The 21,511-nt window shown below is 48.9% G+C and overlaps 1 protein-coding gene across 1 annotated transcript in view; it reads right to left on the minus strand.

Annotated features, from left to right (window-relative positions):
- Positions 1–21,511, minus strand: part of UFL1 (UFM1 specific ligase 1) — a 156,730-nt gene that overhangs the window by 8,045 nt on the left and 127,174 nt on the right. Inside the window, exons 17-18 of the mRNA XM_075340109.1 lie at positions 12,833–12,918; positions 75–255 (exon numbers count right to left, since the gene is read on the minus strand). Coding sequence (XP_075196224.1) covers positions 75–255; positions 12,833–12,918 — 267 coding nt within the window. The remainder of the gene's footprint in view (positions 1–74; positions 256–12,832; positions 12,919–21,511) is intronic.

A 21,511-nucleotide genomic window follows, 5' to 3' on the forward strand; every position in this document is an offset into this window, starting at 1 on the left:
ATGTATGCTGATTGGGCTCATGACTTATTGTGAAGCTGTGTGATGAAGACATGGCATTTCATGTACGACAATACCTCAGGGATCTTTGTGCTTAGGAATGAAATAATCTGTGGGACACATCTTCCTGGTGCATGAAGCATACAGTGCGTAGTCAACTGGAACAACAAGACGGATGTGAGATGTAGGACCAGGGCGGCATCTTCTGTGACTTTAAGCTGCTCTATGAGGGCCTGCCTGTGCTGGAACAAAACTTGCCTGAAAATAAAGAAAATAGAAATTACACAGTCAGTAATTTAATGTATAGATGAATTCTAAGTGAATTGAAATGGAACCTGACAAAAGATTCATGCTGCCCAAACCAAGAGCAGCATTAATCTGAGAATGGCTGCGATATTACAGCCGTGTTTTACTGTGAAATACTGCAGTGAAAATATACTTTGAAAGGCCATCCTGGGACTGATAGTTCTGAATGACTTCTCCCCAGTCCGATTTCCAGGTTCCTCCCTATACAGTATTGAACATGTCATCAATTTTCTAAGTAAATATATTTCTAAAGAGACTTTTGATCTTTTTTTTCCAGATGTCGATAACAACCCATCCAATCCATACAGACAAAGAAATTAACCTACAATTGTCCAAAAATCTAGTGATATATAATAATAAGAAATGACGCAGTGCTTTTTGTGATTGAACAGACTTACTGAAATGTATTCTTCACACACAAGCCTTTGTTGGGATGACAGCGTCAAGGCACCTCCTTTAGAGAGAAACTAGTCCCATGCATTGCTCAGGTGTGATTTTGGTCCATTCTTCCACTCACACACTTTTCAAATTTTGCATACTGTATTTCATAGCTACTTCTCTGAACTCTGAGTTTTAGTTACTTCCATAAATTTTCTATTATATTCAGGTCAGGTGATTTGCTCGGCAATTCTAGCAGGTTTATTTTCTTTCTCTGAAACCAATTGAGTTTTCTTGGATGTGTGTTTAGGATCATGGTTAAAATGCCCACCCTCATCTCATCTTCATCATCCTGGCAGATGGCAGCAGATGTTTATTAGGAATTTATTGATACGAATATCTTGAGACAGCTCACCATCATAAGAGGTTTCTTGTATGGCACATTGGTAATGAGATATCTTTTGATAAGTCATCAGCTGAACACGCAGATATTAATTTTCACTAAGTAGCAGGAAAGCTTTTCAATTACTGATAGATTTCAGCTGGTGTCATGATTTTTCTATGGCTTTCTTTTCCTTTGTGAATTGGATGGGTTGCTACTGACATCTGTTGAGAAACTTATGTTAGTAGCACTTTTTTAAAACATATTTACTTAGAAAATTGGTGACATGTTCAATACTTATTTCACCTGCTGTACATGGCTGTATTAGCACACTCCCAAGTCTGATTCATGTCATGTTGCGCATTGTTCGTATGTCTACTATCAGGATCCCTTTAACAAGGTGACATATAGTGTTGTGTATATTATCATTTTGAACTTGCTGAGTGATAAGATCAGATTTCATACACTACTACAGTATCTTATGGATTCATGTTCTGTCAACTTATAGGCTTCAATTTTATTAATTCTCAATATGACAATATTCATGAAACACAGTCTCTATATTGCAGCTGGAATCCCTTCTTAAAAACATTGCATTTACATGTGTTTCAAGGAGTCCCCCCAAAAAGTTGTATTTATTTTAAATTAATTATCTGGTAGTGGTTATCGGCTCCTTAGTTTTAGGTAATATGTAAAGGCTAAATAATAGATAGCTACTGGGTAACAATTCACTGGGAAAATGGACAATAATAGCAAAGTGAACGAAAGCAATTATGCCTAAAACATAACCTTTAATATTTCCAAATAGTAAAAAGGTCAGAAAGGGACCTGTATTAAAAGGGACAAGACAAAAAACAATAAGAAAGATATAGCCAGAAACCATTTATCATGATCCTGAAATCAGACCAACTGGCTTATCTTGAATCACCTTATACTTAATGATGTGAATACTGTATCCAATACTGAAACATGCCGCAAAAAAACGGCAATGACGAGATTACAGGAAACGAACGGTCTTACCCCATCTGCCGTGTAACCTATTCCCTGGTTGGTAAAACACTGGTGCTGGATAGTCCTGGCTACCAAAGGCAAGATAACCTGGTCCTTAACTGTATGACTCCGGATCCCCACAGGTTCCAAACACGCATCCAGCGGTGTGCATATTTCTCCCAACGCGTTTCTTATATCATCAGGGGAGAGAAAAACTCCAAATTTCCGGTCAAAGAATGACCCACACAATATGGCACAATTACTGCGGAACAAATAAACTCCATCAAAAGAAGGGAATTTTGTTTACTTACCGTAAATTCCTTTTCTTCTAGCTCCAATTGGGAGACCCAGACAATTGGGTGTATAGCTATGCCTCCGGAGGCCACACAAAGTATTACACTAAAAGTGTAAAGCCCCTCCCCTTCAGCCTATACACCCCCCGTGCAGGCACGGGCTCCTCAGTTTTGGTGCAAAAGCAAGAAGGAGGAAAAAATTATAAACTGGTTTAAAGTAAATTCAATCCGAAGGAATCTCGGAGAACTGAAACCATTTAACCTGAACAACATGTGTACACAAAAAACAGGGGCGGGTGCTGGGTCTCCCAATTGGAGCTAGAAGAAAAGGAATTTACAGTAAGTAAACAAAATTCCCTTCTTCTTTGTCGCTCCTTATTGGGAGACCCAGACAATTGGGACGTCCAAAAGCAGTCCCTGGGTGGGTAAATAATACCTCATAATAGAGCCGTAACGGCTCCGTCCTACAGGTGGGCAACCGCCGCCTGAAGGACTCGCCTACCTAGGCTGGCATCTGCCGAAGCATAGGTATGCACCTGATAGTGTTTCGTGAAAGTGTGCAGGCTCGACCAGGTAGCTGCCTGACACACCTGCTGAGCCGTAGCCTGGTGTCGCAAGGCCCAGGACGCTCCCACGGCCCTGGTAGAATGGGCCTTCAGTCCTGAGGGAACCGGAAGCCCCGAGGAACGATAAGCTTCAAGAATTGGTTCCTTGATCCACCGAGCCAGGGTTGATTTGGAAGCTTGTGTCCCTTTACGCTGGCCAGCGACAAGGACAAAGAGTGCATCCGAGCGGCGCAGGGGCGCCGTACGAGAAATGTAGACTCTGAGTGCTCTCACTAGATCTAACAAGTGCAAATCCTTTTCACATTGGTGAACTGGATGAGGACAAAACGAGGGTAAGGAGATGTCCTGATTGAGATGAAAAGGGGATACCACCTTGGGTAGGAATTCCGGAACCGGACGCAGAACCACCTTGTCCTGGTGAAACACCAGGAAAGGAGCTTTGCATGACAACGCTGCTAGCTCAGACACTCTCCGAAGTGAGGTGACTGCTACTAGAAACACCACTTTCTGCGAAAGGCGTGCGAGCGAAATCTCCCTCATTGGCTCGAACGGTGGTTTCTGAAGAACCATCAGCACCCTGTTCAGATCCCAGGGTTCCAACGGACGCTTGTAAGGAGGGACGATGTGACAAACCCCTTGCAGGAACGTGCGTACCTGTGGGAGTCTGGCCAGGCACTTCTGAAAAAACACAGAGAGCGCAGAGACTTGTCCCTTAAGGGAGCCTAACGACAAACCCTTTTCCAATCCGGATTGAAGAAAGGACAGAAAAGTGGGTAAGGCAAATGGCCAGGGAGAAAAACCCTGAGCAGAGCACCATGACAGGAATATTTTCCACGTCCTGTGGTAGATCTTGGCGGACGTTGGTTTCCTAGCCTGTCTCATAGTGGCAATGACCTCTTGAGATAATCCTGAAGACGCTAGGATCCAGGACTCAATGGCCACACAGTCAGGTTGAGGGCCGCAGAATTCAGATGGAAAAATGGCCCTTGAGACAGCAAGTCTGGTCGGTCTGGCAGTGCCCACGGTTGGCCGACCGTGAGATGCCACAGATCCGGGTACCACGACCTCCTCGGCCAGTCTGGAGTGACGAGGATGGCGCGGCGGCAGTCGGCCCTGATCTTGCGTAACACTCTGGGCAACAGTGCCAGAGGAGGAAACACATAAGGAAGCTGAAACTGCGACCAATCTTGAACTAAGGCGTCTGCCGCCAGAGCTCTGTGATCTTGAGATCGGGCCATGAATGTTGGGACCTTGTTGTTGTGCCGTGACGCCATTAGGTCGACGTCCGGCATCCCCCAGCGGCAACAGATCTCCTGAAACACGTCCGGGTGAAGGGACCATTCCCCTGCGTCCATGCCCTGGCGACTGAGAAAGTCTGCTTCCCAGTTTTCCACGCCCGGGATGTGAACTGCGGAGATGGTGGAGGCCGTGGCTTCCACCCACATCAAAATCCGCCGGACTTCCTGGAAGGCTTGCCGACTGCGTGTTCCACCTTGGTGGTTGATGTAAGCCACCGCTGTGGAGTTGTCCGACTGAATTCGGATCTGCTTGCCTTCCAGCCACTGCTGGAACGCTTTTAGGGCAAGATACACTGCCCTGATCTCCAGAACATTGATCTGAAGTGAGGACTCTTGCTGAGTCCACGTACCCTGAGCCCTGTGGTGGAGAAAGACTGCTCCCCACCCTGACAGACTCGCGTCCGTCGTGATCACCGCCCAGGATGGGGGTAGGAAGGATTTCCCCTTCGATAATGAGGTGGGAAGAAGCCACCACCGAAGGGAAGCTTTGGTTGCCTGAGAGAGGGAGACGTTCCTGTCTAGGGACGTCGGCATCCTGTCCCATTTGCGTAGGATGTCCCATTGAAGAGGACGCAGGTGAAACTGCGCGAAAGGGACTGCCTCCATTGCTGCCACCATCTTCCCTAGGAAGTGCATGAGGCGCCTCAAGGGGTGTGACCGACCTTGAAGGAGAGATTGCACCCCTGTCTGTAGTGAACGCTGTTTGTCCAGGGGAAGCTTCACTATCGCTGGAAGAGTATGAAACTCCATGCCAAGATATGTCAGCAATTGGACCGGTGTCAGATTTGACTTTGGAAAATTGATGATCCACCCGAAACTCTGGAGAGTCTCCAGAGTAACGTTGAGGCTGTGTTGGCATGCCTCTTGAGAGGGTGCCTTGACCAGCAGATCGTCTAAGTAAGGTATCACCGAGTGACCCTGAGAGTGGAGGACCGCAACTACTGTAGCCATGACCTTGGTGAAAACCCTTGGGGCTGTCGCCAGGACGAACGGCAGTGCCGCGAACTGAAGGTGTTCGTCTCCTATGGCAAAGCGCAGGAAGCGCTGATGCTCTGGAGCAATCGGTACGTGGAGATAAGCATCCTTGATATCGATCGATGCGAGAAAAATCTCCTTGTGACATTGAGGCGATGACGGAGCGGAGGGATTCCATCCGGAACCGCCTGGTCATTACGTGTTTGTTGAGCAGTTTTAGGTCCAAAACAGGACGGAAGGACCCGTCCTTCTTTGGAACCACAAACAGGTTGGAGTAGAAACCGTGACCCTGTTGCTGAAGAGGAACCGGGACCACCACTCCTTCTGCTTTCAGAATGCCCACCGCCTGCAGCAGAGCCTCGGCTCGTTCGGGAGGCGGAGATGTTGTAAAGAATCGAGTCGGAGGACGAGAGCTGAACTCTATCCTGTAACCGTGAGACAAAATGTCTCTCACCCAACGGTCTTTTACTTGTGGCAGCCAGGTGCCGCAAAAGCGGGAGAGCCTGCCACCGACCAAGGATGCGGTGTGAGGAGGCCGTAAGTCATGAGGAAGCCGCCTTGGTAGCGGCACCTCCGGCGGTCTTTTTAGGGCGTGATTTAGACCGCCATGCGTCGGAGTTCCTCTGATCCTTCTGAGGCCTCTTGGACGAGGAGAATTGGGACCTGCCCGCCCCCCGAAAGGACCGAAACCTCGACTGTCCTCTCCTCTGTTGGGGTGCTTTTGGTTTGGCCTGGGGTAAGGATGTTTCCTTTCCCTTGGATTGTTTGATGATTTCATCCAATCTCTCACCAAATAAACGGTCGCCAGAAAATGGCAAACTAGTTAAGCACTTTTTGGAAGCCGAATCTGCCTTCCATTCCCGTAGCCACAAGGCCCTGCGTATTGCTACCGAATTGTCGGCTGCAACCGCCGTACGGCTCGCAGAGTCCAGAACAGCATTAATAGCGTAGGACGCAAATGCCGACGTTAGAGAGGTTATGGACGCCACCTGCGGCGCAGAAGTACGTGTGAGTGCGTCAATTTGCGCCTGACCAGCTGAGATAGCTTGGAGTGCCCATACGGCTGCGAATGCGGGAGCAAAAGACGCGCCGATAGCTTCATAGATGGATTTCAACCAGAGCTCCATCTGTCTGTCAGTGGCATCCTTGAGTGAAGCTCCATCTTCCACTGCAACTATGGATCTAGCCGCCAGTCTGGAGATTGGAGGATCCACCTTGGGACACTGAGTCCAGCCCTTGACCACGTCAGGGGGGAAGGGGTAACGTGTATCCTTAAGGCGCTTGGAAAAACGCTTATCTGGACAAGCACGGTGTTTCTGGACTGCCTCTCTGAAGTCAGAGTGATCCAGAAACATACTCTTTGTACGCTTAGGAAACCTGAAACGGAATTTTTCCTGCTGAGAAGCTGACTCCTCCACTGGAGGAGCTGAGGGAGAAATATCCAACGTTTGATTGATGGACGCAATAAGATCATTCACTATGGCGTCACCATCAGGAGTATCAAGGTTGAGAGCGGCTTCAGGATCAGAATCCTGATCAGCTACCTCCTCTTCATCATACAGAGAGTCCTCTCGCTGAGACCCTGTACATTGTGATGATGTCGAGGGGATATCATAGCGAGCTCGCTTAGTCGGTCTGGGGCTGCGTTCCATGTCAGAGACCTCACCCTGGGATCTATGAGACACCCCGGAAGAACATTGTTGTTCCAACTGAGGGGGACCAGGGGGCAATGATTCCACAGTGCCCATGGCTTGAGATGCCGGTCTGGACTGCAAGGCTTCTAATATCTTAGCCATAGTCTCAGAAAGTCTTTCAGTAAAAACTGCAAACTCCGTCCCTGTCACCTGGACAGTGTTAACAGGTGGTTCTCCCTGTGCCACCCTTAGCAGAGGCTCCGGCTGAGTAAGTGCTACAGGGGCCGAGCATTGCACACAATGAGGGTCAGTGGAACCTGCCGGGAGTATAGCTGTACATGCTGCACAGGCAGCATAGTAAGTCTGTGCTTTGGCACCCTTGCTATTTATGGACGACATGCTGTTGTCTCCTCTGAGCAATACAGGAGGGTATATAGCCAAAAATCAACCGTGCACCATACAGTGTAAAGTATAGCGTATAATCATATAATCTATAAGTACACTTATGCACTAGTGGAGCCAGCACCACAGGTGCTGCTTACCGCCCGCGCAAGGCGGTTGTGTGGGCACCAGAATTCCTGCCTGGGTCTCCCTGAGCTTGTCTCCCCTCTCAGCGTTAGCAGAGCTGACAGGAATGGCTGCCGGCGTCCTGAGGAGAGGAGGGGGCCGTGGGCGTGCCCTAGAAAGTGCGGGAATCTGGTGCCTCACTGTGCACAGTGAGTGGGGTGGAGTATGCAAAGCATGCTCCAGCCTCAGTTGCTGACGTCCTCACAGCGTCCCGCCCTTCCCCTGACTGGCAGGCCTGGGGGCGGGAAAAGAATGAGACTAGGCCGCAAAAGCCGGGGACTAAAGTTATAAGCGCGGCCGCCGTATAAGCGCGGTCGGCGCGGAAGTCCCCGGCGCACTAACAGTCCCAGCCGCGCCGCAGTGAAAACAATGGCAGCGGCGGTCAGCGCGGCAGTCCCCATACAGTAACACACTCAGCGACGCTGCAGTGTGTAATGGCACAAACGCAGACAGTGCTGCGGTCCCCGGTGCACTAGCACAACCCGGCAATGCTGGAGTGTTGCTGTGCGCGGTCCCCACGGGGACACAGAGTACCTCAAAGTAGCAGGGCCATGTCCCTGAACGATACTCGGCTCCTATCCAGCAGAGTCCTCAGGAGCTGTGGATGGAGCACGGTCTCCTGTGCCTGGAGACCGATGGGATCCCACTTCGCCCAGAGCCCTAAGGGGGATGGGGAAGGAAAAACAGCATGTGGGCTCCAGCCTCCGTACCCGCAATGGATACCTCAACCTTAACAACACCGCCGACAAGAGTGGGGTGAGAAGGGAGCATGCTGGGGGCCCTGTTATGGGCCCTCTTTTCTTCCATCCGACATAGTCAGCAGCTGCTGCTGACTAAGCTGTGGAGCTATGCGTGGATGTCTGACCTCCTTCGCACAAAGCATAAAAACTGAGGAGCCCGTGCCTGCACGGGGGGTGTATAGGCTGAAGGGGAGGGGCTTTACACTTTTAGTGTAATACTTTGTGTGGCCTCCGGAGGCATAGCTATACACCCAATTGTCTGGGTCTCCCAATAAGGAGCGACAAAGAAAAGGTCCATACCAAAATAGCAAGCCGACAGTTATGAACGCGCAGCGGGTAAACTTACTTCCATCAAGACCAGGAGAATCCTGGGCAGAGCGCATCCGTCATACCACGCCGCCGAGTTTAAATGTGCCGGTCGCTTAGAGTGGCGTCTGACGTCACATCCGCAAAAACCGGTGAGCTCACTTCCGGGTCACATGATCGTGACCGCGATGTGCGCATCACAGAGGGCGTAGTTACAAACCATGACAGCCATAATAGATACAGGCACATGGCTACAAGAAAATGGCCGCGGGTTATATCGCAATTACAGCGATAAAAAAAACCATTAATAGTAGTAATGGCCCATCAACACAGAGAGTGGGCCACCAAAAACCTGCAACACATGTCACAGGAAACCCAGGTAGGGCAGGCAAGCTTAGAAATAGCAACAAATATCTAGAGAAAACAAAAGCCAAATAGATCAGTGAAAAGGTGTCTATTCCAAGAAAGAAAGCAAAACACAAAGAAACGGGAAATATCAAAAAAATGTTGTAATATAAATAATGTAAGTATAAGATCAGGAGAGGCAAGAACGGAGTAGAGGAAGCAAAACGAACCAGTATTAGGGATGACAAAAAATGGAAAAGCAAAAATAATAATAATGGACCTGCTAAGATTGGGTAAGGAAGAAGGAGACACCTCCACCAAACTAAACAATACTGAGGGCCCTATAGCTGAAACTGGTCCTACCTACCGTATATGCCGGCGTATAAGACGACTGGGCGTATAAGACTACCCCCAACTTCTGCCCTAAAAATATAGAATTTGGGATATACTCACTGTATAAGACTACATACAGACAAACACACACAACTCTGCTACATACAGACAAACACATACAACTCTGCTACATACAGACAAACACATACAACTCTGCTACATACAGACAAACACAAACAACTCTGCTACATACAGACAAACACATACAACTCTGCTACATACAGACAAACACATACAACTCTGCTACATACAGACAAACACATACAACTCTGCTACATACAGACAAACACATACAACTCTGCTACATACAGACAAACACATACAACTCTGCTACATACAAACACATACAACTCTGCTACATACAGACAAACGCATACAACTCTGCTACATACAGACAAACACATACAACTCTGCTACATACAGACAAACGCATACAACTCTGCTACATACAGACAAACGCATACAACTCTGCTACACACAGACAAACGCATACAACTCTGCTACACACAGACAAACGCATACAACTCTGCTACACACAGACAAACTCATTCAACTCTGCTACATACAGACAAACACATACAACTCTGCTACATACAGACAAACACATACAACTCTGCTACATACAGACAAACACATACAACTCTGCTACACACAGACAAACAGATACAACTCTGCTACACACAGACAAACACATACAACTCTGCTACACACAGACAAACACATACAACTCTGCTACACACAGACAAACACATACAACTCTGCTACACACAGACAAACACATACAACTCTGCTACACACAGACAAACACATACAACTCTGCTACACACAGACAAACACATACAACTCTGCTACACACAGACAAACACATACAACTCTGCTACACACAGACAAACACATACAACTCTGCTACACACAGACAAACACATACAACTCTGCTACACACAGACAAACACATACAACTCTGCTACATACAGACAAACACATACAACTCTGCTACACACAGACAAACACATACAACTCTGCTACACACAGACAAACACATACAACTCTGCTACACACAGACAAACACATACAACTCTGCTACACACAGACAAACACATACAACTCTGCTGCTCTGTGGGGCCTGCACCCGCGGCTCGGCGGGTACAGCACCCGCGGCATCGGCGGGGGGGGGGGATTGGCAGGGCATACATCCCTGCCAATCCCCCTCCCCCCGCCGATGCCGCGGGTGCTGTACCGCTGTACCGGGTGGGGGGGGTTAGAAGCAGCTCACCGGGGCCCATAATGGGAAGGCGGGGAGGGCACTTACCCGATTAGGTGACGGTGGAGAGGGGGCCCACACAGCGCCGGACAGAAGCCTGCTTCCTTCATCTGTGGGACTGAGAAGGCGGCAGCTCCGCCCACAGATGAAATTCAAAACAGGATGTCTGCGCGCCTTAAAGTGACGGCGCCGCAGATTGCTGCCGAGGTATATCCGGCGTATAAGACGACCCCCCACTGTAGCCATTATTTTAAGGGGGTAAAAAGTCGTCTTATACGCCAGTATATACGGTATTTGTGGAGGTCGGCACCTTAAGACAGAGTGGTGGGTGGTGCCCCCACTCGGACGACGACTATCCCTCCTGGCAATGGTCTATCCTAGTCTACCACAAAGGGTGCGAAGGAAAGAGTGTCATTAAGACCCAATGGTTTGCGTGTCTTCAGCCAAAAAATCCATTTGGTTTCCTGTTTGAGAATTTTTTTGTCCCAATCGCCTCCTCTATGGGGAGGAACCACAACATCAATGCCCTGGAAGCTAATTGATTTAGGGTCCCCCGCATGGTGTTCAACAATATGACGGGCCACAGGAGTATCATTGCCCAGGCAGATATCACGGATGTGCTCCCCTATTCTCCTCCTAAACTCCCTTTTGGTCTTACCTATATATTCCTTGTGACAGATACAGGTGGCCTTATAGATGACGCCTTTTGTCCTACAGTTGATGACCTCCACAAATAGGTAGGACCAGTTTCAGCTATAGGGCCCTCAGTATTGTTTAGTTTGGTGGAGGTGTCTCCTTCTTCCTTACCCAATCTTAGCAGGTCCATTATTATTATTTTTGCTTTTCCATTTTTTGTCATCCCTAATACTGGTTCGTTTTGCTTCCTCTACTCCGTTCTTGCCTCTCCTGATCTTATACTTACATTATTTATATTACAACATTTTTTTGATATATCCCGTTTCTTTGTGTTTTGCTTTCTTTCTTGGAATAGACACCTTTTCACTGATCTATTTGGCTTTTGTTTTCTCTAGATATTTGTTGCTATTTCTAAGCTTGCCTGCCCTACCTGGGTTTCCTGTGACATGTGTTGCAGGTTTTTGGTGGCCCACTCTCTGTGTTGATGGGCCATTACTACTATTAATGGTTTTTTTTATCGCTGTAATTGCGATATAACCCGCGGCCATTTTCTTGTAGCCATGTGCCTGTATCTATTATGGCTGTCATGGTTTGTAACTACGCCCTCTGTGATGCGCACATCGCGGTCACGATCATGTGACCCGGAAGTGAGCTCACCGGTTTTTGCGGATGTGACGTCAGACGCCACTCTAAGCGACCGGCACATTTAAACTCGGCGGCGTGGTATGACGGATGCGCTCTGCCCAGGATTCTCCTGGTCTTGATGGAAGTAAGTTTACCCGCTGCGCGTTCATAACTGTCGGCTTGCTATTTTGGTATGGACCTTTTTTGATGGAGTTTATTTGTTCCGCAGTAATTGTGCCATATTGTGTGGGTCATTCTTTGACCGGAAATTTGGAGTTTTTCTCTCCCCTGATGATATAAGAAATGCGTTGGGAGAAATATGCACACCGCTGGATGCGTGTTTGGAACCTGTGGGGATCCTGAGTCATACAGTTAAGGACCAGGTTATCTTGCCTTTGGTAGCCAGGACTATCCAGCACCAGTGTTTTACCAACCAGGGAATAGGTTACACGGCAGATGGGGTAAGACCGTTCCTTTCCTATAATCTCGTCAGTGCCGTTTTTTTGCGGCATGTTTCAGTATTGGATACAGTATTCACATCATTAAGTATAAGGTGATTCAAGATAAGCCAGTTGGTCTGATTTCAGGATCATGATAAATGGTTTCTGGCTATATCTTTCTTATTGTTTTTTGTCTTGTCCCTTTTAATACAGGTCCCTTTCTGACCTTTTTACTATTTGGAAATATTAAAGGTTATGTAATATGTAAAGGCACCCAATCACATTAGATGGCTGACAGTTTAATAATGAGTTGGCCAATCATTTTTCTGACAGCCATTACAGCTCACTCTCCCATAAACAGGAGAGCTCTCTTACGTGAGTGCTCTAAGAGAAAGTCGCCAGCTGACATTATGACTGGTGGCTTATCGCTGAGAGCACAATATGGCTGGCAGTCTAAAATTAGACAGGCCCAACTGACATTTCACTGGATAATCAGAAGGCTGGTGCCCCCAAACATGATAAGTGTTGGACGAACCAGTCAATTTCAGCATCTATTATGTAAGATTCATATTAACAGTAGACTTATACCGTGATGATAAAGATTAGTCAGCTTATGATTACTATCAGAAAAGAAATCACCGAATTCAATCTCTACAGCAAATTTTTAGAAATCTTTATGCCCAATGAAAAGATGGACGTACCTCTCTTTCTTCTTATCGCCTTTTTTAACTAAAATGCCACATGCATCGGCTGCTGCATCCAAGCAAGAAAGAAATTCTTCTATACTCTGAAGGGGTAAATTACAAATAAATAAGACGACATCTATAATGCAAAAAAGAGAATTTTGTTTACTTACCGTAAATTCTTTTTCTTATAGTTCCGTATTGGGAGACCCAGACCATGGGTGTTTAGCTTCTACCTCCGGAGGACACACAAAGTACTACACTTAAAAGTGTAGCTCCTCCCCCTGAGCTTATACACTCCCTGGTGAGCAGACCCAGCCAGTTTAGTGCAAAAGCTGAAGGAGAATAGCCACCCACAAGTAGAACAGAGCAATAGCCGGAACAACCGGAGACTCTGTCCATGACAACAGCCGGTGATAACACGCGGAACAAGAAGGTGCCATCAGGCAACAGGGAGGGTGCTGGGTCTCCCAATACGGAACTATAAGAAAAATAATTTACGGTAAGTAAACAAAATTCTCTTTTTCTTTATCGTTCCTTTGGGAGACCCAGACCATGGGACGTTCCAAAGTAGTCCCTGGGTGGGAAATAAACCGAAAAAAGTAAGAAGTAGGCAGAACCTAACTTCACAAATGGGCGACAGCCGCCTGAAGAATGCGTCTGCCCAAGCTCGCATCTGCCGAAGCATGAGCATGCACTTGGTAGTGCTTCGAAAAGGTATGCAGGCTAGTCCAAGTGGCAGCCTGACAGACTTGTTGAGCCGTAGCCTGGTGCCTAAAAGCCCAAGAGGCACCGACAGCTCTGGTCGAGTGTGCCTTGATCCCCGGCGGGAGAGGCACCTGAGTACTCTGGTAGGCGTCCGAAATGGTCGATCTAATCCAACGGGCTAAGGTCGGCTTAGAAGCAGGGAGGCCCTTGCGCCGACCTGTGGTTAGCACAAAGAGAGAGGTGCACCTCCTGAGCGCAGCGGTGCGAGATACATAGATCCGGAGAGCACGCACCAGATCCAGAGTATGCAGCGCTTTTTCAAAGCGATGAACAGGGGCCGGACAGAAGGAAGGTAAGGTAATGTCCTGGTTAAGGTGGAAAGGAGAGACCACCTTAGGAAGAAAGTCCGGAGTCGGATGGAGAACCACCTTGTCTTGATGAAAAACTAAAAAAGGTGACTCCGAAGAGAGCGCAGCCAAATCAGAGACTCTCCTGAGAGAAGTTATGGCCACCAGAAAAGCCACTTTCTGTGAAAGACGATGCAAAGAGACCTCCCTAAGAGGCTCAAAGGGGGGTTTCTGCAAAACCGTGAGAACCAAATTAAGGTCCCAGGGATCCAAGGGCCACCGGTAAGGCGGAATGATGTGAGACGCGCCTTGCATGAAGGTGCGGACCTGGGCCAGCCGAGCGAGACGCCGCTGGAACAGAACTGACAGAGCTGAGACTTGTCCCTTGAGAGAGTTGAGGGACAGTCCTAGCTGCAGACCGGACTGTAGAAAAGACAGAAGGGTCGGCAAGGAGAATGGCCAAGGAGGATGGTCAGTAGAGCGACACCAGGACAGGAAAATTTTCCAAGTCCTGTGATAGATCTTAGCGGAGGAAGACTTACGGGCCCGAGTCATAGTGGAGATGACTTCAGGAGGGATACCAGAAGCCGTCAAGATCCAGGACTCAAGAGCCACGCCGTCAATTTGAGGGCCGCAGAATTCAGGCGGAAAAACGGACCTTGTGAGAGCAGGTCTGGACGGTCCGGGAGATGACACGGCATCTCTACGGACAGATGGAGCAGGTCTGGATACCAAGCTCGCCTGGGCCAGTCCGGTGCAATGAGGATGACTCGACAGCCCTCCATTCTGATCTTGCGCAGAACTCTGGGCAAGAGAGCTAGAGGGGGAAACACGTAGGACAGACGGAACTGGGACCAGTCTTGAACCAGTGCGTCCGCGGCGAATGCCTGAGGGTCGTGGGAGCGAGCCACGTAAACGGGAACCTTGTTGTTGTGACGGGATGCCATTAGGTCCACGTCTGGAGTGCCCCATTTGCGGCAGATTGACTGAAACACTGCCGGGTGCAGAGACCACTCGCCACCGTCCACGGTTTGACGGCTGAGATAATCTGCCTCCCAGTTTTCCACGCCTGGGATGTGGACTGCGGATATGGTGGACTTGGAGTCTTCCGCCCATTGAAGGATGCGTTGTACCTCCAACATTGCCAGGCGGCTGCGTGTCCCGCCTTGGTGATTGATGTAGGCAACCGCTGTCGCGTTGTCTGACTGGACTCTAATGTGCCTGCCCGCCAACAGGTGGTGAAAAGCTAGAAGAGCTAGAAGCACGGCTCTGGTTTCCAGCACATTGATTGGAAGGGCTGACTCAGACGGAGTCCAAGTGCCCTGCGCTCTGTGATGGAGATATACCGCTCCCCAGCCGGATAGACTGGCATCCGTGGCCCAGGACGGGGGCAGGAAGGAGCGCCCCTGGGACAGGGAGAGAGGCCGAAGCCACCACTGAAGAGATCTCCTGGTTTGTGGCGACAGAGCCACTAACCTGTGTAAGGAGGAAGGCCGCTTGTCCCAACAGCGGAGAATATCCAGCTGCAGGGGGCGCAGATGGAACTGGGCAAAGGGAACAGCCTCCATGGATGCCACCATTTGACCCAGCACCTGCATCAGACGCCTGAGGGTATAACGGCGGGGCCTCAGCAGAGAGCGCAACGCTAGCTGGAGGGACTGCTGTTTGACTAAGGGCAACTTCACAAGTGCCGTCAAGGTCTCGAACTGCATCCCTAGGAACGTGAGACTCTGGGTCGGAGTCAGAGTGGATTTGGGCAGATTGACCAGCCACCCGAATTGAGCTAGAGTGGAGAGAGTGAGCGAGACACTCCGCTGACAGTCTGCGCTGGATGAAGCCTTGACTAGAAGGTCGTCCAGGTAAGGAATCACTGCCAACCCCTGGAGGTGCAGAACTGCAATCACTGCTGCCATGACCTTGGTGAATACCCGAGGGGCCGTGACCAACCCGAAGGGGAGAGCCACGAATTGGAAATGATCTTCTCCTACTGCAAAACGTAGCTAACGCTGGTGTGACACTGCAATTGGCACATGCAGATAGGCATCTCTGATGTCGATGGATGCCAGGAAATCCCCTTGGGACATAGAGGCAATGACTGATCGCAGAGACTCCATGCGAAAGCGCCGCACCTGAACATGCTTGTTGAGAAGCTTCAGATCCAGGATGGGCCGAAAGGTACCGTCCTTTTTGGGAACTAGGAAGAGATTTGAGTAGAAACCTCTGAACCGTTCCCGGGTGGGAACCGGTACAATTACTCCATTTGCCTGCAAGGCTGCCACGGCCTGTGAGAAGGCGGCGGCCTTGGAGCAGGGGGGAGTTGAGAGAAAAAAATCTGTTTGGCGGAGTGGAAGAGAATTCTATCCTGTAGCCGTGGGAGATGATATCTCTCACCCACTGATCGGAGACGTGTTGAAACCAAGCGTCGCCAAAGTGGGAGAGCCTGCCACCGACTAAGGACGTTGCTGGAGCGGGCAGATAGTCACGAGGAGGCTGCCTTAGTGGCAGCAGCTCCTGCGGACTTCTGTGGACGCGCTTTTGGGCGCCAGTTGGATTTCTGGTCCTTGGCTGAGTTAGCGGACGAGGCCGAGGGCTTAGAGGACGACCAGTTGGAGGAACAAAAGGAGCGAAACCTCGACTGATTCCTACCCTGGGCAGGTTTCCTGGCTTTGGTTTGTGGCATGGAAGTACTCTTCCCGCCAGTAGCTTCTTTAATAATTTCATCCAGCTGTTCTCCGAACAGCCGGGACCCAGCAAAAGGGAGCCCAGCAAGGTACTTCTTTGAAGAAGCATCTGCCTTCCACTCTCGAAGCCACAAGATTCTGCGGATAGCGAGGGAATTAGCCGAAGCCACCGCAGTGCGGTGAGAAGCCTCCAGCATGGCAGACATGGCATAGGATGAAAAGGCCAAAGCTTGGGAAGTTAAGGCATCCATTTCGGGCATAGATTCCCTGGTGAGGGAATGCATCTCCTCTAGAGAAGCAGAGATGGCCTTGAGAGCCCACAATGCTGCAAAAGTCGGAGAAAACGCGGCCCCCGCCGCTTCATACACGGATTTGGCCAGAAGGTCAATCTGGCGGTCAGTGGAATCCTTAAGGGAAGTGCCATCAGCCACCGACACAACAGTCCGGGCTGCGAGCCTAGACACCGGAGGGTCTACCTTTGGGGAATGGGCCCACTCCTTGACCACCTCAGGTGGAAAGGGAAAACGGTCATCAGAACCACGCTTTGGGAAGCGCTTCTCAGGACAGGCCCTGGGCTTGGTCACAGCGGCCTGAAAACTAGAGTGGTTAAAGAACACACTCTTTGCTCTCTTAGGTAAGGTAAACTGGTGCTTTTCTGCCAGAGAGGGTTGCTCCTCTGATACTGGCGGATTGAGATCAAGTACAGAATTAATAGAAGCAATCAAGTCACTAAGATCTGAGTCACTTTCGGACAGATCAATGGGGTACATGGAGGTAGTCTCCGAGCCCCCTGTAAAGGCATCCTCCTCATCCTGCGAGTCAGCTCTCGAATCAGAGCCACGGGAGGAGGAGGGAGAGGGAACCCTGCGTCTCTTCTTAGGATACAAAAAAAGCCGCAGCCAAACCATGATTTACCAGACACATTTATGAACATAAAACTTCATATTATGTATAGGAAGCTGGATGGGGACTAAGGATGGGTCGTAATTTATAGCAGAACAAGAGAGAAACACACGACCATTATCCAAGGTGCAAAAGGTGAAATCTTTAGTGACAAGGAGTAGGTGCAGGGCGGCACAGAACAAGTGAGGGCACGGACAACAATCAATGACCAATATAAGCAGACAATTGTCAGAAGTGATAAATAGTCACATTGATCAGACAATAATATAGTGCAACTATATGGTATCAACCATCTATTATATCCACAACAATGTAAAATAGTAGATATATGGGCAAAGATGTCAGCAAACCAAATGTAAAAATCCCATTAAATAGGGAACAAGATCCACACCCATTCTATTCATCTCATTCACCAATACTGGCTGGGAATTACCAAAACCAGAAAGGTTTATAGGTAACATATGGGGGTTGGAAAGAATTCAGACCTAAGTAGCAGTACCTAGGTCTGGTAGCACATAAAGTTAGTATTGTCACACATTTGCAAGCTGACAACCGAGTCATATAATAACAATCACATTCTGCTGTTGGTAAAGAAGATATAAAGTGTCTGTCAGGTCAATTTTCGGCCATGAGATCTTGCCTGCAGAAATTTTGGCCAATACTGCAGGCCGATCCTATTCTGGCTCAGATGATCCCCGATCGACCAATGCTGAGTATTCGGAGATCCAAAAATCTCCGCGACCATCTTGTTGCAAGTCATTATGACGAGGACACTCAGCCGTCCCCATTTGGCTCTGTGACTCCTCGCATTGGGTGTACTCCATGTGGCCGTTGTGTCGCCTGTCCAAATGTGGACAGGATTGGCACGTTTACGGACTCTATGGGGGCGCACACCTTCTCCATCAAAAAATTTATTACATGTACGACATCGGCGGTCATCTATTATGCCACCTGCCCCTGCCCCAAAATTTATGTCGGTCTGACAACCAGGCAATTTAAAGTGCGCGTTCGGGAACATGTTAATGGGATAGCCGCAGCGGTAAACTGCTCCGACATTTCATCATTGAAAACTATCCCACGCCACTTTAAACAATACCATCATTCAGATCCGACACTGTTACGGGTCAGGGGCATTGACCGCCTTGACTCGAACATTCGTGGGGGAAAGATCAGTCAACGACTGGCCATGATGGAGACCAGATGGATCTGGGAATTGAAAACTCTTCACCCCCTGGGACTGAACGAGAATATTTCTTATGCCCCTTTTTTGTGATAGCCGTGGTCCTCCTTTACATATATGAGGGGGGTTTCTGTGTTGTTTTAATTTTTTTAATTAATTTTTTAATCTTCTCAGGCGTCTTCTCTGTTACCTTTATGATGTGCCAATGGGGATGGAAGCTGCAATTTTACATCATTGTCAAGTTTGTATCCATATGAAGAGATTTGACTACATCAAGTTTGAAGAGCATTGATGCATCTTTCTTCTTCCCCATTTATGAGCACTACTATCTATCCGGCCATCTAGAGTATCGTGCTATCCTATTATTTTAATATATATTGTATATGTATGTAACAATATATTGTATATTGTCTAAGCATATATTATAATATGTAATTGATCCATTTGCTTTCACTTCATATATGATACATTGTTGTGTATTGGGAGTGCGATTTATATCTCAATGCACAACAGAATCTTTCCCCTGCATGATATTCCGTCCCCCACACCTTAGTGGCAATCATATGGTTCCCAACACATAGTTGCGTGGTAGTACGCATGCGTCCCGGGAGCAACTGACGTCACCCCGCTGCCGCGCCGACTTTCCCCATCTGACGTCCGCTCACATGACGGCCACGTGATGCGCACACGTGGCGGTCATGTGACCAGAACTTTCGGGTGGGAGGCGGCCCGGCTTTCACGGAGCGTCTAGCGTTGCCTCGGTCACTGCCTGCGTCACGATCATAGCAACCGGCTGTGATTGGCTGACGCCTCCTTTTTAAACACTCACATCCCCTCACCTGTCCACGCCCCCTGACGAAGGCTTTCTAGCCGAAACGGCCGTCGGGAAGGACACGGACATCACTCCCTGACTACCAATAATCTCAGGTTAGTGTAACACTACACCAATTAGCTACATAACTCTGGAGTTCCCTCTCCTTATTCTCTATGGGCCAATACGGCTATACACTAGATATGATATTGGCTATGCTTTGCTAATTTATGGACCCGTATGGAGGGGATATGAGGAAAAATTTCCTCTTCTATCATTTAGTGTTATAGCTGACCTGACAGACACTTTATATCTTCGTTACCAACAGCAGAATGTGATTGTTATTATATGACTCAGTTGTCAGCTTGCAAATGTGTGACAATACTAACTTTATGTGCTACCAGACCTAGGTACTGCTACTTAGGTCTGAATTCTTTCCAACCCCCATATGTTACCTATAAACTTTTCTGGTTTTGGTAATTCCCAGCCAGTATTGGTGAATGAGATGAATAGAATGGGTGTGGATCTTGTTCCCTATTTAATGGGATTTTTACATTTGGTTTGCTGACATCTTTGCCCATATATCTACTATTTTACATTGTTGTGGATATAATAGATGGTTGATACCATATAGTTGCACTATATTATTGTCTGATCAATGTGACTATTTATCACTTCTGACAATTGTCTGCTTATATTGGTCATTGATTGTTGTCCGTGCCCTCACTTGTTCTGTGCCACCCTGCACCTACTCCTTGTCAATAAAGATTTCACCTTTTGCACCTTGGATAATGGTTGTGTGTTTCTCTCTTGTCTCTTCTTAGGAGGACGGGGTCTGGGCCCTGATGATGAATCCTCTGTGAGCTCCGGTCCTGAGTGATCCTTAGCAGCAGAGGCACCCTGTGAAGGGGGCTGATGCATATTCATCAAAGTCCTGGACAGAAGTCCCATGGACTCAGCAAAAGACTGGGAGATGGACCTAGAAAAGGATTCTACCCAAGCCAGGGGTTCAGCCACAGGAGCAGGAGCAGCCTGAGAGACCACTGGGGGTGAGGCTCCAGGCTGTGGCACCGCCAAGTTAGAGCAGGCATCACAATGTGGGAAGGTGCTCGGTTCAGGCAGCAGGAGCTTACATGCAAAGCATACAGCATAAAGCTTTGGGGCCTTGCTCCTCGTGTGAGACATGCTGCTGGAGTGGGGGCTCTGCCAGAGAATGAACCCCAGAGAGTATATACAGAGGACCACAACCGAAGACCGGTTGTGGCTTATCAGACCGCTGGAGCGGTGTTGTGTGCCCTCCAGATCCCGAAGCCCGGACCCCTAAGCACAGCACCTCAGCAGGGATGCAGAGTGCAGACCAGCGCTGAGAGAACGCTGAGAAAATGGCCACCGGAGCGAAGAGAGGGGGCGGGACTTGCTTGAGGAGCGGGATCTGGAGGGCCATAGGGACCTACAGGGGAGGGGACACACACTGCAGTGGGGAGTGTCCCTCCCCTGTACAGAACGGCCGCCGGGAGGAGCCGAGCCTGTCCCTCTGCATGAGTGACATGCGAGGGCAGTGAAACAGAAACTTTGAGCGGCGCGGCCGACGCGCAGGCACCATCGGCGCGGTTCATAGGCGACAGCCAGAGAACCCGCCGGAAATGTCAGTAAACACAATAAGCACACTCTCCCCCAACAATAAAGTACAGGGACCCCGAAATATAAACGTCTCAGGTACTTAGCTGCTGAGACACAGGGCCAGGTCCCTGGGGATGAGTGCTCCAGTCCAGCAGGGTCCTGAAGGGCTGCGGATGGAGACCGGTCTCCTGCCAAGCATGGAGACCGTGCTGGCTCCCACTTCAAGCCAGAGCCCAGGAGGGATGGTGAAGGAGCACGGCATGTAAGGCTCCAGCCTAGGAAATCAACCTTGCAACACCGCCGACACAGTGGGGTGAGAAGGGACATGCCGGGGGTCCAGACGTGGACCCGCACTTCTTCAATCTCATTCCAAAAGGAAAAAATCATATGAGAATGCATGTGTGGATGTATGCCTCCTGAACACAAAGTGATAAACTGGCTGGGTCC

This window comes from Anomaloglossus baeobatrachus, chromosome 3 (genome assembly GCF_048569485.1).
Source record: "Anomaloglossus baeobatrachus isolate aAnoBae1 chromosome 3, aAnoBae1.hap1, whole genome shotgun sequence".
Taxonomy (NCBI): Eukaryota; Metazoa; Chordata; class Amphibia; order Anura; family Aromobatidae; genus Anomaloglossus; species Anomaloglossus baeobatrachus.